The 17494-nt window shown below is 38.0% G+C and overlaps 1 protein-coding gene across 2 annotated transcripts in view; it reads left to right on the top strand.

Moving 5' to 3' along the window:
• Window positions 1-17481, top strand: part of CC2D1B (coiled-coil and C2 domain containing 1B) — a 34172-nt gene extending 16691 nt beyond the window's left edge. For both annotated transcript variants that reach the window (XM_039320016.1, XM_039320017.1), the window contains exons 12-25: window positions 1652-1724; window positions 2594-2730; window positions 3510-3705; window positions 4405-4577; window positions 6121-6246; window positions 7581-7639; window positions 9017-9133; window positions 9552-9625; window positions 10402-10460; window positions 11873-11924; window positions 13717-13816; window positions 14449-14539; window positions 15771-15901; window positions 16358-17481. In XM_039320016.1, the coding sequence (XP_039175950.1) occupies window positions 1652-1724; window positions 2594-2730; window positions 3510-3705; window positions 4405-4577; window positions 6121-6246; window positions 7581-7639; window positions 9017-9133; window positions 9552-9625; window positions 10402-10460; window positions 11873-11924; window positions 13717-13816; window positions 14449-14539; window positions 15771-15890 (1377 nt within the window). In that variant the 3' untranslated portion in view covers window positions 15891-15901; window positions 16358-17481. The remainder of the gene's footprint in view (window positions 1-1651; window positions 1725-2593; window positions 2731-3509; window positions 3706-4404; window positions 4578-6120; window positions 6247-7580; window positions 7640-9016; window positions 9134-9551; window positions 9626-10401; window positions 10461-11872; window positions 11925-13716; window positions 13817-14448; window positions 14540-15770; window positions 15902-16357) is intronic.
• The last annotated feature ends 13 nt before the right edge of the window (window positions 17482-17494 follow it).

Consider the following 17494-nt stretch of genomic DNA (forward strand, 5'->3'; position numbering starts at 1 on the left):
GTTAAACAAAGCAACTTTCTGCCAGTTTCCCACAACCCAGTCAGTGGGGAAACCCACAGGAAATTGAAAGTCCCAAGTGGCTCATAAGCAGAGCGGCAGGCAGTTAAATGGCTGCTGTCAGTTACGGGAGGGCATCAGAATGTGAGGGAGGCATGGCAAGGCTCACAGAGAATTTGTGGGGATGCCTAAGGTTGCTGGAAAAGCACAGTGAGCGTTAGGGAGAGTTCATAGAGGATGCCAAAGAGGCACAGCAAGGGGTGCAAGGGAGGCACGGTGAAGGCGTGTGAGGGAGTGCAAAGAAGGCAGAGTGAGAGTACACAAGGGAGTGAGCGGGGCCTTGAGGGTGCGAGGAGGGCACGGGTGAAGCTCAGGGAGGGCGTATGGGGATATACATGTGGCCAGCAAAGCTTAAGCAGCATCCAAAAACAATGCCAGAAAAGCCTTGCTGTAGGAGTTGGAAAAATACAAATTAGCAGCAGCTCAAACCAAGAGGGGCTGGAAGAGGGTGTGGTTGTGAGAGAGACTTGCTCCAGGGACTTGCAACTTTCTCTGCCAGCTTCGCCTTTGAAGCCAGCAGGGAAGGTCGCAAATGACAATTCCACGATTGTGGGAATGCTGGGACGGTCATAACCATCATTTGTTCAGCATCATCATAACTTTGAAAGGTTGCTGAACAAATGGGCAGATAGTGGTTTGTCATTGCCATCTTCCTAAGACTGAGCCATTCACTTGTCCAAGTTCGTTCAGCTGGCTTTCCTGCCTAGGGAAATGGGACTCAGGTTTCCCTTTTCCCATTCCAGCATTTTAACCACTAGACCAGGGGTAGGCAACCTCGGCTCTTTTATGATTCGTGGACTTCAACTCCCAGAATTCCTGAGTCAGCATAGCGGTTGCCTACCCCTGCAATAAGACCAACCTGGCTCCTTTGTTTTCTGTACAACATGACATAGCAAGGTATGAAAATGTGCTTTCATACTGAACTAGAAGAGTGTGCCCCTTTATAGAAGAGTAAGCTCCATTGTACTTAGTGGGACTTAATTCTGAACAAGCAGGTATAAGGACATATCAAATTAAATCACAAAGACAGGGATTGATATTCTTTGCCAAGAAAGCACAGTGGGCACTATGTAACAAAAGTGTTTTCTTAGATCAGCGTTTCTCAACGTTTGTGTGACAGCGACCCCCGTCACACGGACGCGGCGCGCATGCGCGGTGCCGCCCCCATGCGCGGCGCGCATGCACGGTGGCACCCCCATGCGCGGCGCGCATGCACGGTGGCACCCCCATGCGTGGCGCGCATGCACGGCGGCACCCCCTGAGGGGGGAAAATGGCGGATTGCGTTGTTTGGCGACCCATAGGTTGAGAACCGCTGTCTTAGATAGAGTTCATATAAAAGTTACATGGTCAAATTGTGTGTTCCAATGAATCCCTAACCCTAACCAGAACTTCATGATAGAATGTTAAATATAGCATTTTTCTGCCAATCTGAACACATACTTCATATTTATGTCCCTAATTTTTGCATGCAACTCTATGAGATATACTCTTCTCTCTTGTTCCAAGAGAATTTTCAGAAGATATATTGATTTGTGACAGCAAATGAGGAATAAATATGTATTTTTTCTCTCTAAACAACGTATCTGATTGCAGCAATATCAAGATGCCATAAGAGCACATAAAGCAGGAAGAAAAGTTAATTTTGCTGAACTACCAGTCCCCCCTGGTAAGTGGGTAACTGTCAGGGCTGTGCATAATGTGAAATATGCTAACATGAACATTTTCTATGTGCCAAATATATTTCAGCAGATTCTGCCTTGTTGTGAGACTCAGACAGCATTCACATGCAGAAAAAATGGCTTGTTGTCATCTCTAAATCATGGGCATGATTTTAACAAGCAAATGCTTGAACATTTTACTTCCCTAAATGACTTTATCCTTAATGTATCGGCAGAAATTGTAAGATTTGCTCTTAACCAAAATCAGCCCCTCTGTCCTACTGTTGTGAACGTTGTAGATTTTATGGAAATGATAACTGTGAAAAAACATTCATATATAAGTAGTTCTGGAGAATGTACTCTTTTGAAAGAAGCCGTATAAAGTAAATTTTGTAATTCGTATTTGCTTATATATTTCATTTATGTTGCAAAGTTTGAGGATGAAGTAGCAATATTTTTAGCTGGGATGATCACAAGTATTATAGTTCAGATGGATAAAATTATGTGATAGAAGAAAATTCTAAATATATCTAAAACCATATCGTTAATATGGGAAAATTGTCCTGTGTATAAACATAATGGATGTAGAATATCATTCTGGTTTTTCAATATTCATATTCTCCATTTAGAATAAATTAAATTTCAGCTTCAACTTAATTGCTGAGATTTTCGTGTCAGAGCTTTTCCAGAAATATTATTAATTGTTGGGTTTTGTTTTGTGGGCTGTTATTGTAGTCCACAAACTAAGATCCTGAAATTTTTGAATATAACTAACATGTTAAACACTTTCCCTTTTAAAATCATGAATTCCTTAAATGTTTGTAGTTTACATTTCTTCCTTCTGTTATTTTGAGACTTGTTTGTTGAATTTTGTTAGGATTTCCTCCAATTCCTGGAATGGCTCCTATAGATAGTCATGGCACAGTTTCTGGAATGCTGGAAAATGCTAACGCGTTGATTAAGATGGAAGAGGAGGAAGAAACAACAAATGACAAAGATCGTGAGGACGAGGAGGTACATTACTAAAATAAATATGAAATTAACAGAGAGCCAGTTTGATTTAGTGGTTAAGGCAGCAGACTAGGAACCAGGAGACTATGAGTTCTGGTCCTGCCTTAGACATGAAAGCGAACTGGGTGACTTTGAACCAGTAACTGTCCCACAGTCACAATGTCAGGCTCGGCCAAAAAGCTGGTAGATCAATTCCTACCAACCAAAGGATAAACACTTGATTGATTCAACAAAGAGGACTCTGCACTTGCAGGAAAAATATTAGGAAGAAAAAAAATGAATTTAATCCTACAGTTCTTTTGGCAATGTATTGATACAGAATTCTGTTTTGATTTTGGACATATGGTAACATGAAAACTTGTGCTGGTTTAGGGCTGAATATTACTCTTGCCTTGTTAATGTCAGTCAAGACTTAAAGTTTGAGTACCTATTACTAGTTCATCATCTCATCAACCCCATATTGAACAATGGAGTACTCCAAATCCGGCCTTCTCCGCTCTGACATCTTCCCAAAAAAATTGAGCTGAAATTTACAAAAATTCCCTGCCAGAATACATATAGGAATGTTGGAAATTATAGTTTAGTCTTTTGGAAAATCTAAACTGGAGAAGGCTGCATTCTACCATTTTATTAAAAAGCCACATTTTAAGGCTGAGGCTTCTCTATTTTGAACAACCCCAGAGCAGCATTTGCTGTAATGGGATCCATGTGTACCCTATTGATCATTTCCCATTAATTAGCTTTCCTGCATGTGGTTTTTAATTTCTGTTTCATTTCTATAGAGTGAACCAACCACACCGGTTCCAGCTTCCCAAAAGCCCACCCAGCTGCCTACCAAACCTGTGCAAATTGTTCAGCCACTTGTGGTGCCATCTACTGTAATCCAGGAAGACTCTCCTTCAGAGAAAGACCATTCCCTGCCTATCTCTGGAATAGCATCAGAGAGATATCCATCTACTGAAAACCTTCCTTCAGCTGGTAAGGTTTCCAGAGAGACCTGGCGGTCCAGCAGTCATATTTTTCTTCTTTACACCATATTGTGATAATAAAAAAGGCTCTAATGTATTAGACCAAATGGGCAGTTTGAATCCTAATTGCAATGTGACCTCCCAACCCCTTTTATTTGTATCCCGGAGCCATGTTCGCATGTTTTCTCGCAATTTTTGAGTTGAGAAACATGCAAAAATGGTAGTGGATGCCCTAAAACAGTTTAAACTTCTGAAAAGAGAAAAGGGGGGGACCCAAAGAAAACTGTAATACGCCCCCTGGTTAGACCTGCTGCAGATTCTCAGAAGCAAAAGGTGGTCTACCCTTGCTTTCTTCCAAGCAGATGCTTCAGGGAAGTTCAGAGATGAGGACCAAACATAGCTACCCCTTCTTCAGTCTTTGAATCTGGAGATTCTTCCTTAGAATTATGTTCAGAAAAACAGAATGAGTAAAAAAACACCTTAGTGAAAAATGTACTCGGGTGCTTTGACATATTTGTCATCTTCCATAAAGATAAAATTACTCTCACACTTGCACAGTGTAACCTCAGTGCCTTTGTATACAATTGCATTCGATTGTTGGCTTTCTGTTTATTTGCCTATGAGATTAAATAAAAAGCATGAAAGCTTGTCAGATCCACATCTAAAACATTTTTCTTTTAAACCGAGGAACTTTTTTATTTCCTTTCAGCCAAGGAGCATCTTGAATTTCTAGAGAACAGAAAAAAGCAATACCTCAAGGCTGCAGTTCAGGCAAAAAAGAAAAATGATCTCGAACAAGCCAAGGCCTACCTGAGAACAGCCAAGAGTTTAGATCCAAAAATTGAGATGGCAAAAAATGGCAAATTGGTGGATATTTCAAAGGTCAGCAAGACTGGCATATTTTGAATGTCTGTATGTGTTCGTATACATGTATATATATTCACCAGTAAGAAGGAAAGATAGTCTTTTGAATTTGGGGCAAATGAAATATTTGTACTATCCACTTGCCCAGTTGTTTTCTTCACACCAACCTTGAATTATAGGAAGTTTTTTATTTGGTATATTTTACAGTTTTCTTCAAATAATTTATTGTTCATATGTTTGGAGCAGTTCAACTGGGTGATGAAGAAAGAGATAATTTAATGGTTGCATTCTTATATATAATTCGGGGGTTTTTAAGCCATAGTTTCTTGAAATATCAATTATTTGCAAGTTCTCACATTGAATGTACAGTGTCATAGATACAAAGTTATCCAAAACATTTTGGGCTGAGAAGATAAAGGATAATAGAACATCCCTTCCCCTTTTCCATGCTCAGGAGTCAACCCAAATATTTCTTCCCAATTGCTAATGGAAAGTATTATCCCAAAACCTTAGGAAAGATGGGGCAGGCAAAGTTCCTCACAGCCTCAATTACTGGGGTTCACTCAGCATTCTCGTAGATCAGTGGTTCTCAACCTTTCTAATGCCGCGACCCCATAATACAGTTCCCCATGTTGTGGTGACCCCCAACCACTTATACATCACCGGGTGCCAGGGGCGTGGCCAAAGAAAAGGGGAAAAAAATGGCGGACAGCCTTGTTTGGCAACCCCCGTGAAGTGGTCGTTAGACCCCAAATGGGGTCCCGACCCACAGGTTGAGAATCACTGTCGTAGATGGATCACTGGCCTTTGAAAGCAATTCGGTGTCATGTGGCATCGCATTCTGATATTGCCTGCTAGTCCAAGAAAACAGATACAGGTCGTCCTCAACTTATCACCATAGTTGGGACCGGGACTTCCATTGTTAAGTGAGTGGCACCCAATTTTACAACCGCACGGCTTCCCTCATTAACTTTACTGGTCAGAAGCCAGCTGTGCAATAGAGATCACATGATCCCAGGACACTGCATCCATCATAAATACCGTAAATGCCAGCGTATAAGACGACTTCCGCGAGCGCTGAAATCGGCGCCAAAGGCGGGGGTCGTCTTATACGCCGAGTCGTCTTATACGCCGGAAATACTGGTAGTTTCCGGTGTATAAGACGACGTTCTAGGAATGCGGCCCGGCTATAAAGACGGGGGTCGTCTTATACGCCGGGTCGCCTTGTACGCCGGCATTTACGGTATATGCCAGTTGCCAAGAGCCTGGATTTTGATCATGTGTCCATGGAAAGACTGTGATAGTGGTAAGTGCAAGGACCATTTGTAAGTCACTTTTTTGTGCTATTTTGAATAATCATTAAATGAATGATTGTAAGTTGAGGACTACCTGTATATTGTACCCGCATGAGCCCTTGAGATCAAGGATATACTCTAAGTGTTCTGTTGCCCTTTGCTCATTTTCTCCCCAGTCTTTTCCTGTCTCCTATGAATGGCCTTTCTTTGTCTCAGCAACACTTTTTCCAGGGAATCTCTGACCCGTTCTGTGTTCTGCTGTACAGTTGCCTTCACCTCCTACGGATGACGAGGGTGATTTTATTTTCATACATCATGAAGATGTTAGACTTTCTCAGAAAGTAGAAGAAGTTTACATTCAGCTCATCAATCTCCTGAAAGATCAGCATGAGGTAAGTGGAGGTGGTCTGAACTGGGGTTCATTAGCAAGTCTTGGGGGTCAATCACATCCTTTCTTGCCCCCAAACCTCTCCAGCTCAGTGGAGCAAAAAGCAGATGCTCAGAGGAGTGCCTCTCTTCGTCTTTACATAAAACTTTCCTTTTGGATGCTTTTGGTACCAACAAAGGAGAATATTTGTAGCTCAGGGTTGAAATGAGGGATCTTGGGTGCTCTCTGAGACAGCACTGATGACGTTACCCAGTTTGGGTAATGAAACATCTGCAAGAAAACAAGCAGGCTCAGAGAGCACCAAGGACCTCTCAGTGCTTTTGGTTTAATTCAGGAGTGCACAACTTGTTTCACCTGGAAGAAGTCATCAGACTAACCAACTTGAGGGCTGCATTCCAAACGTAGATTGAGTTAAGTTCCAGTCTCCATGAGACTGTTTACCCTTATTTTTTTTAAAAGCTTCAAAAATGCAGATTAAAAAAAGACTGAAATCATTTTTACCCCCTCCCATTGGCCTGAGTTCTGGGGGCTGCAAAAGGATGCTGTGGGTCTATACTTTTTTGCACTCCGGATTTAAATTTTGGTTTGTTTGAACATGGCAGAATCATCATGATCTTTGCATATATATTTTTTTTAGAAATGACAGTTCCAAAGAATCAAAATTCACTTGGGTTGGCAATTTTTTAAAGAAACATTTTTGTTTCCTTATCTATAGCCATGTCTGAAAATGAAAGAGTATAAACCACATTTGCTGCTCACGCATAGTGGTAAACTATGCATAAAACTAGGTCACATCATTATGTCTGAAATGAGCCAGGCTGTTCTCTGCTTATAATTGGAATTCTGTCATCCAATGAGAAACTACAGCGGTATTTACCCATCACTTTCCTTCACTTTTTCTATAATCGTTTCTTCTCATTTAATTGTATAGAAAATGGAGCTAGGCCTCCTTTGGGGAAAGGAGGCGTTTACAAGGAAATGAAAAAGATAGAAACCTAATCAGATGCTTCACTCTTCCTTATCAGCCAAGATGCAAGTAGATTAAATACCACCCAGCAACACAGTGTCATCCTTGCTCCACATTTCATTCATATACTCTTAACTGCCTCATAAATTCAGAGTAATTTGAGGGAGCTAAAAAGATTGGTATTGGAATTTTCTGTGTGTATGTTTGTGTGTTTAGCTTCTCTTGCAAGCATGTAGAAACCACTAGGTTGTAATCCTGCAGTATGTAGCAGTATGATTGCTTGGTTGTAATAAACCAGAATTTTGCACATCAGACTGGATAAATTTCCTTTCAAATCATTTTCAAACATTTGTTCTGTTTTCCATTAATAGAAATGTATGCAGTATTCCAAACAATTTATGCATCTGGGAAATGTAACTGAAACTTCAAGGTAGGTTTGTAGGTCAAGATATTTTGTTATGCATAGTAACATTAAAAATCTGGGGGTGAATATGCACGTAACTTGGGAGAGTTTGCAGTAGATTTGCTTTCCTTGTTGTAAGTTTTTGTTTCAGCTGTTTGGAAGTTGTTTGCCTTGTTATCTGAAGCTTAGGGGAATTTTCTTGGTTTGCTTTGTATGGTACTGGGCATAGCATTTGGCATATTAATCCGGATTTGTAGTTAAATATATGCAAGTCTTCTTTGCTTCCCTATAGAAGCCGCTGTTTTTAGAAAGAGGTATTTCTTTCTGTTGAGAAAAAGAGAAAATGTTACTTAAGATATTGCTTGTTCTCAGCAAGGGTTATTTTTTTTAGTGCTTTTATTAAAATGAAATCTTTAAAATAAACTACCCAATTGATTGCAACCCAGATAAATGTTACAGACTGTGTAAAATGTATTTAATTGCCATATGCTATTTCATAAATCTATACACAATTTTAATGGCTGTATGTTATTCCATAAATATCAAAGTAATTTTAATATGTATGTTACTTTTCTACATGATTCCTAGTATCCGCATTTTGCGCAAACCAGTATTTTTAAAATTTGGCAACTTTAATGGAGTTCAACTCTCAGAATTCTCCAGCCAGCATGAATTCTGGGCATTGAAATCCATTCATCTTAAAATTGTCAACTTTGAAAAACACTGGTATAAACCCTCTCTCTTAGTCTGTAGTTGAGCACCAGTGCTAACCAGTTTAGGACTGTCAATGCCAACTCAGGATAGCTACAGTTTTCTTCAGGAGGTTTCTTCAAGGTATCCAGTTCCTGCTACTGTCTGCGTAATCTCTTTGCTTTATATATTTTCCTTTGTCAACCAAGCTTTTCCCATACCCAATACAGTTTTAAATAGAATAGAATAACAGATTTGGAAGGGACCTTGGAGGTCATCTAGCCCAACCCCCTGCTCAGGCTGGAAGCCCTATATCATTTCAGACAAATGGTTGTCCAATCTCTTCTTAAAAACTTCCAGTGGTGGAGCATCCACAACTCCTGGAGGCAAGTTGTTCCACTGATTAATTGTTCTGTCAGGAAATTTCTTCTTAGTTCTAAGTTGCATATATATTTATTGTATGGAAGAATTGGCCTTAAATGGTTGATTTCCAAATCCATCAGTAATGGAATCTGAAACACTTTGATTGTTATTCATCAGTCTTAGTACCATCACTTTTAGTTTCAGTCAGCAGCCAGAATCTTATCTGAAGTGCTATCCAGGAATTTGAGTGTTGGGACTGTATGCTTATCACTATGATAAAAGCTGTTCCAAAATGTATTTTTCCATTTGTCACCTCCACTCTATATCCCATTTCCTTATTCTGTACTTCAGGTTTGAAAAGCTAGCTCAGCACTGTAAAAAGGATCTGGAGATCTTACAGCTTGCACAGAAGCAGGGATTAGATCCCCCAAGCCATCACTTCGAAGAGCGAATCTTTAAAATTGTAAGGTATGGATAACCAAGGGCTGATCTTCTGTGAGCAGTGATAAGATTATAAAATTCTTGTTTGTGTACCTTGATGAACTGTTTGAAAAAATTGGGAGTAAACAGTCTAGAATTCTGTGGACTTCTGTATTGATGCTTCTAAACCTTAAAGCTGCATCAGAATATCCATTTCAAATTAGCATGAAGCATTGCCAGAAATTACATATGATATTAGAGCTGTCAACTAAAATGGGAATCCATGTTGTGTCCAAATTCTCCTCCTTTTGATACTCTTCCTGTAATTCTGTTTAATGTGTCCACATCATGTTATGCTTTTCTCCATAATTCGGATTTCTAAACCTTTGTTACACTTGGTTTGGAAAACGTAAGGTAAATAAAAAAAAATTGAGTCATTCATATATTCTTTTAACTTGCCTTGTAGAATATTTTCAGAACTCAGTAGCACAGAAATGCATCTAATCATCGTTAGAGGAATCAATCTACCAGCTCCAGCAGGTAATTCACAGCCAACATGTTATTTTCTTGTCTTTTAAGTTTCCTTCATTTGTAAATCTCGGAATTTCATGTTCAAAAATAGCTAACTGTAGAATGTTTCTTGCCAATTTTATATTTCTAGATAAAAGTCTGCTTTAGGGAACTGGTGGGTTTTCAGATAATATGGTGGGTGAGGGGGTTTTCAGGAAGAAAGAGGAATAAGTAAAAAGTGCCTTTTCAGTTCTTTCTACCAGTGGGATTCTCCTGTGCTAGCTTCATTTCATGACATCAGAATTAGAAAATTGAATATTAAAGATGATAAATATTAAACTATTCCTGCTTGGGTGACTTCTAAATTCTCTTGTGGGATTGAAGAGCTATTGTAATACCTAAATTCTGAAATACCTGTTCAAACTCTCCCACACCTTCAAAAGATGATCTTCCAGATGTTGGGCTTAATGTGGTTACAGCAGTGGAATTACTTTGACAAGAAAATGTTAAAAGTACACACAAATGCAATGTCTTAAATTGGGCTGCATTGAATATATCTGAAATTTACTAAAGTGGATCAGAGTCAAACACTGCAAATGTAGCTTATAGTTATTGCTTTTAACAATAACTTTATAGATGTTGATTTCATGTAATCTGTAAAAATTGTGCTTCTTAAAATTTGCAAAGAATTTGGGATCTAACAAGCAGCATTCTTTATAATTCAGTAATTATTATTTTCTGTGAGATTGCTGATGCCATGAAGAAGCTTACAGTTTACACTCAGGTGGTTTATTCTTTTTATCCAGGTGTGGCGCCTAATGATTTGGATGCCTTTGTGAAATTTGAATTTCATTATCCTAACACAGTAAGTATACAATCAAATTTTAGGAATTGTTTTTAATGTCTTTTTCTGGGTATTCAAATATCAGCACTCTGGAGAGTTAATATAAGTAGTAAATATGAGTACATACATTTCTCCTCCACAGCCTGATTGACAGGTGTTAGTGCTGATGAGAGGAGAGAAACAGAGGACAATGTGTCAAATAAAAAACTTTGAAGATGCCATATCCTAATTTCTCATATTTGCAATTGATAATATATATTTATTTTTCTTAGCACTCAAGGGGCTACATTATCTCATTAATCCTCATAACCATTCTGTTTAATACATGAGCAATATCATATCCAGATTAAATGTCTATGGAGATTTTTAATCATCCAGATCATGGTTATCTCAAAGGTGCTTTTCAAAAGGCAACTGGACTTTCTTGATTTTTTTTTTCCTTGAAAATGTTTTGCTTCTCATCCAAGAAGCTTCTTCAAAATTGAGAAATATTTTCAAGGAAAAAAAACCACAAGAAAATCCAGTTACCATTTGAAAAGCACCTTTGGGGCAGAATACTGAGTAAGATTTGGGAAAACAGAAGCATTTTTTTTTATTATTAGGGAGGAAGTTGAGAAAAAGAAAAAAGCTGGAAAAAAGAGGTAAAGAGAAAAGAAAGAATTTTATAGGATGCAGCAAAAAAAAAGACAATAGACCTAGCTAATAAGCCAAGTGATGCTGTCAGGAAACTTTCTCAGTAGCCAGAGATTGTGGGGGCCTGGAGAGGAAAGGAAGACTGAGTGGTATGTATTCTAGGACCTCTCAGAAGGCAGAACTTGCAATTTTGCCCCTGAGTGGGAAGCACTCTCCCATTCAGAGCTGGTACACATGTGGCAGGGCATTCATTCATTCATTCATTCATTCATTCATTCATTCATTCGACAGGTTTGCCACCCATCTTGTCTATAGATTGTAGATTAATAACTGTTCGGTTATATTTATAAATAAGTATAACTGACTGTGGGCTAGGTTATTTAGCAGAATGTCTGTCTGAAATTATTTCTATACATTCTAAAAGGTCTAGAAGGATAGATATGTTCCAAATTCTTTCTATCCACAAATGCAACCCAGGAACTCTATCTTTCATGGCACAATCACTTCAGCCAATCAGAATATTTCATGCTTTCTTTTGTTTTAAAATGTGAGAAAACAATAAGGCTGCACTCAAGCCAATGTTTAGTAACTTTCCTAACTTCTTTGGGTTTTGGAAGCATTTAGTCAACCTTGGATTATGATAAACTCTTTGTCAATTCACATTTTAATCATGCCACTGTGGTTCATTTTTCCAAAATAAAACATACAAAATCTTATAAATCTATCATACTAATGTAGGGGTTAGTTTAGTTGCTTCTTAAGTAAATATTTTCACCTGTATTTCTTTTTTTCAAAACCAGGAACAAGCTCAGAAAAGCAAAACATCAGTGGTTAAAAATACCAACTGCCCAGGTATGTGCATTGGGTTTTCTTTTACCTTTGATGAGAAGCAGGTAAAGAATAGAATAGAATAGAATAGAATAGAATAGAATAGAATAGAATAGAATAGAATAGAATAGAATAGAATAGAATAGAAAATAGAATAGAATAGAATAGAAAATAGAATAGAATAGAATAGAAAATAGAATAGAATAGAAAATAGAATAGAATAGAATAGAATAGAATAGAATAGAATAGAATAGAATAGAAAATAGAATAGAATAGAAAATAGAATAGAATAGAATAGAATAGAATAGAATAGAATAGAATAGAATAGAATAGAATAGAATAGAATAGACCTTGGAGGTCTTCTAGTCCAACACTCTGCTCAGACAAGAAACCCTATGCCATTTCAGACAAATGGTTGTTCAATCTCTTCTTTAAAACTTCCAGTGTTGGAGCATTCACAACTTTTGGAGATGGTTTCGGAACCAGATTGCGTGTAAAAAATTCTATTTTACATTCATCTCAACCAAATATTGTTGACTGCAGCCTTTCCTAACCTGGTATCCCCTCCAGAGGTTTTCATTTTTAAAAATCTGAGCCAAGACCAGGCGACGGGTCTACTGCTTGTTAGCGGCTTTTGAAGTCAGAAGCAGAAGCTTAAATGAAATTCCTGTTAACTGGAGATCATGCAGCCTTAGGCCTGAGAACTTGTACTGGTTATAGGACTCTAGCAGGTGTTCAGTCTATTACAAATCCAAGAAATTCTGAACTACATTGTACATTTTCCATGTAATGTTTTAAAGAATTAAAGTAAATTTTTTGCCAACTGCATGATCGCTTCTTGGATCGATGGTTCTTACACTACTTAGCATAAATCCTATAGCCTAGAATCGCCTTAATGAGATGGCTGGCATAGAAGTCTAATAATAAATAAATCCTATAGCAGTGGTTCTCAACCTGTGGGTCGGGACCCCATTTGGGGTCGAACGACCATTTCACGGGGGTCGCCAAGCAAGGCTGTCCGCCATTTTTTCCCCCTTTTCTTTGGCCACGCCCCTGGCACCCGGTGATGTATAAGTGGTTGGGGGTCACCACAACACGGGGAACTGTATTATGGGGTCACGGCATTAGAAAGGTTGAGAACCACTGTCCTATAGCATGTTTTTTTAAAAAAATTGCTTAGATTTATAAATATGAAAATGATGTCACCTAGCTTGTATTCCAAACATTTATTATATCCGTATGGAATAACATTAAGATAAAAATTAAGGTAAAATTAAGGTACAGTCCAGAAGCTCAGGGGATCCCAGGTTATACAAGCCCTGATTGATTACTTTGCTCCCTTAAGCAATGGGAACAAAAGCAGCAACTGTCATTTTTCTGCATATGCAAAATGGCACTTCCATTGGATCATACATGAAAATTCAAACATGTGAAAATACCAGCTTTTGCAAGGATTTCCTGAAAAGGATTCCTTGTTTAACCTAAATACTGTTTGTGGAAATATGATATTGTTTAAGTTTCAGAACTAAACTAGGGTCATAGTCATGCCATATAAAATGGCAAAAAATCTGTGTTTTTTGGACCACTGGCTACATGTTCTGCTGGAGATTTGAATGACTCCAGAACCTTTTAACTCAGGGGTTCTCAACCTTGGCAACTTTAAGACGTGTGGACTTCAACTCCCAGAATTCCTCAGCCAGCAAAGCTGGCTGAGGAATTCTGGGAGTTGAAGTACACAAGTCTTAAAGTTGCCAAGATTGAGAACCCCTGTTTTAACTGTTCCAAGTATTTTATGCAACTTCTTTTAAACTTGTAGAATATAATCAGCTATTCAAGTTGAACATCAATCGAAATCACAGAGGTTTTCGAAGAGCAATTCAAACCAAAGGAATCAAATTTGAGATTTTTCACAAAGGGTAAGTAAGTGTTCATGTCCAGGGGAGAGTAATACAGTTAGTTGCATGAAACAGAACCAAAATGTTCTGTTTGAAAAAGAGGGGACACATTCTGTGACTCTATTATAGACTTTTGGAAGTTCTGCTGTGCCTCAAGGAAAACAGGCAGAGAATAATCTTTATGGCATAGTTAATCAAGAGTGGACAGTTAGATGGGTGGAATATAAATTTAGTAAATAAAATAAAAAGAACTAAGGTGCTTGACATTATTCTGAAGGGAATCCATCCCAACAAAAAAACCCAAGTTGTAAAATGTCTCTACCCAGGTCTCAGTCCTTACCCATGTTTGTGTGTGCGCATTCATGTGTGTGTATGTGTGTGTGAGAGGGGAGGTGAAGAACAACTCGTGTCTATTTCTCCTAACTCATCTGGCAGTAAGCCATGACCATTATTAGCATATTAGCAAACAGGCATGCGGTTGGTCAGCTTTCTTCTAATTACCTGTATTTTATGTCCATATTTGACTCCAAAGAAATTAATAAACCAAAGATTGTCAAAATTTCATGTCCTGAATGAGTATAGAATGTTGTTGCTACTTCCAACCCAGTTGTTAAGGGAGCTTAATTCTGGTTTTGATGATTTCCTTTTCCCAGATCCTTTTTCAGGAGTGACAAGCAAGTGGGAGCAGCACACTTGAAACTTGACAAATTGGAATCTGAATGTGAAATTAGAGAGATCGTTGAGGTACAACGCCAAGCTTTTTGAACAGAACTATATTCAAATAGTATTTTCTTTGTATCATTTTGTGTTCTGAAGATACACTACAAAATGGGATATAACTGATTTCTATCCCTGGCAGTTCGTTGATAATATTGTCTTTGTTATATGCTGGTTCCAAAATAGTTGGAGGATTCACCCATGTCTCTATGCGGATAGGAAAATATATTGAAATTTTTAAATAATGTTTGTGTTCAGTGGCTTGGTACAAGAATGCAAGAATTATGTGCTGACCAACTTAGTTCATCTTCCTTAATCATATCCTCTTCTGCATATTTCTGTGCAATCTAAATGCATAAGAAGTTGACTAGAAAATCAAATCACAATCCATACTGTGTATAGAATTGGATATCTTAATGTAATACATTAGTACACAGGTGTCAAACTCGTAACATCACGTGACGTTGCGACATATCGTGACTTTTTTTTCCATTACTGGCAATGGGGTAGGCACAGTTTCGGCATGACGCATCTGGCCTGTGGGCCGGCAGTTTGACACCCCTCCATTAGTAGATATTTTGCTGTTTCCAAATAAGCTTTCTGATATATTTGTTCATAAATTTGTAAGAAGGGAATGCTTGAACACATTTATTTTTGTTTTAATAGCACCTTTTAAACTATGATATAATTTGCCCATGTAGCTTTGCACTATTGTTCCGGCTCTATATATTGTTCACCATATATACTGATAGTCATACATAGCCAAAACTGTATCATACACATACAAGTAAATATTTTTGGCAGACTTTAAAAAGGTCATGAAGATTGAACAGGGCTAGAAACAATTTGACTGTTGACATGGAAAAATAGGGTGGAGAGAAATTAAGTGATTTATTTGAATAAAAGAAGGAAACCATTTGCTGTATAGCACATTGTCATTGGTCATACTAAAAATGCTTTAGTGCAACAGTCCCCAACCTTTGTGGCCCAGCTGGGGGGGGGGAGAGGGGAACCTGGTCATGCGAGCAATGGGTCGGCACACACGTGCATGATTGCCTACCAGCCCACCGCTCATACCAGTTGAGCTGTGCATGCGTTCCAGCCAGCCACTTGCACGGCCCAATTCCGAATAGGTCACAGCCTGAAAGTGGGCCACGGGCCGGGTGTTGGGGAGCCCTGCTTTACTGTGTTCAGAGTCACTTCAATTATCTTGGAATTTTGTTGTGTTTTCTTCCAATTATGTCTTTTCTATCTTAAGGTTTTGGATAGTAGGAAGCCTACTGGAGGCAAACTAGAAGTAAAAGTAAGACTTAGGGAGCCACTTACTGGGCAAGATCTTCAGACAATTACAGAAAACTGGCTAGTCCTTGAACACTAATTCTGCTGAAGGTAGGAGTGTTTATCTTTCCTCTGTTAATCCTATAGGTGGAAAAAATGATTTCAGTCCAGTCTTTAACTTGGAATAATGTGTTTTTCATATGCAGAACTGTAACTTCATTTCAGTTTTTATTTAAAAATACTCTTAGCTTGTATGTTTTTATCATTTCATTACTAAAAATGTTCAAGACTTAAACGCTAAAAAACACCCAAGTAAATTATATAGGTGATCACTACTATTCACCACCAAGAAGTAACAACAGTCAGATATATTATCAAAGATACATGTAAGAAAGTAATTAAAATTTCCCACTACAAGTAATTTTTATGGAATTGATTTTGAATTGTATCGGGGAAAGTCAGTGTATTTCAGTAATGGATGGTATTTTTATTTACAGTCATAGGATGTTTCTTTGTTGTTCTCTCATTTATAAAACTATGCTGACTTTTTCTTCCCTGCACCCACAGATCCAGGAATGCTAAAAGCTGCAGAATGGACTTTACATGAAGTTTCTGCAACCACCAAAGATGTTCAGTGAATGCACTACTAAACATAACATCTTTATTTTCATAACTATCATATAGTATGAGTTGGTAAGCTTTGTAAGTCTACTATTAGGAATGAAGGTATTGTTACACAAAGAGACTGACCTATTTTAACCTTTCTTGAGGCCAAAATTGTGGGTAATATATAAAAGGTACTTGTTAATGTGACTGCTGACTTGAGCAAACAAAGGACATGTTGGTAAGTGTGGACAAGAGTTTAATGAATAGCAGTATAATTAAGATATGATGCAGCAGCTCCAGTGTGTTATATAACCTGCAATTAAGATGTGTTTCCTACCCATGGAATAAATGGACAGTCTTGTTTACTGAAGTGTAGGTTAAGCAGCTGTGATTGTATCTCTTTAAATTGCCTGCAATGAAGATTTTAAGTTACTGTACATCTCTTCATATATGCATCTACGTTGCTCAAGTGTGACTAGAGCACAAACCTTTTCAAAGGGAAGCCTGTATGAAATGTAAGATAGTTAATAGTTCCTTTTTAAATTCTCATTTGTATTCCTTTTGCTCTTCTGTGAACTGAGGCAGAAGTAAAACTGTTTACTATTTAATATCTGGATTTTGATCTTGCTTCAGCAAATGCAGTAGATACAGAACAATTTGACTGAAAGTACAAGACAATTGTTTCCTGCCTCCTAGACAGAACGTGCAACCAGGGATCCAAATTATCTTTTTCTCCAGTTTCATGGCTTCCAGCAAGGGAGTTGCAGAAGATTTCCACAATATGTGTGTGACTTCATACATACACTTAAGTCTGCCATGCAGCCAGCATTCATTTCTGTCTTAAGTCAGTGGAGACAATGCAGCATTCTGTTGTAATTTTAATAAATTTAATATACAAAACTACATGTTGAAAATAAAAATATAATATGCAGTCTTTGCAGTGTTAACTGAATTTTAAAAGTACATTTTTTTTTCTTTAAACAAGTACTCAGTTCTTAACAATATGGTAATCTTAAAGTCATTTAAAGGCTGTGGTTGAAGCAAACCAGTCAATAGAATTTTGCACAAACATAGCCCAAAAAAAATGATTTTCTGCAG

Source organism: Crotalus tigris, unplaced genomic scaffold, assembly GCF_016545835.1.
Source record: "Crotalus tigris isolate CLP2741 ecotype Arizona unplaced genomic scaffold, ASM1654583v1 scf7180000023617.9722795, whole genome shotgun sequence".
NCBI classification, from domain to species: Eukaryota; Metazoa; Chordata; class Lepidosauria; order Squamata; family Viperidae; genus Crotalus; species Crotalus tigris.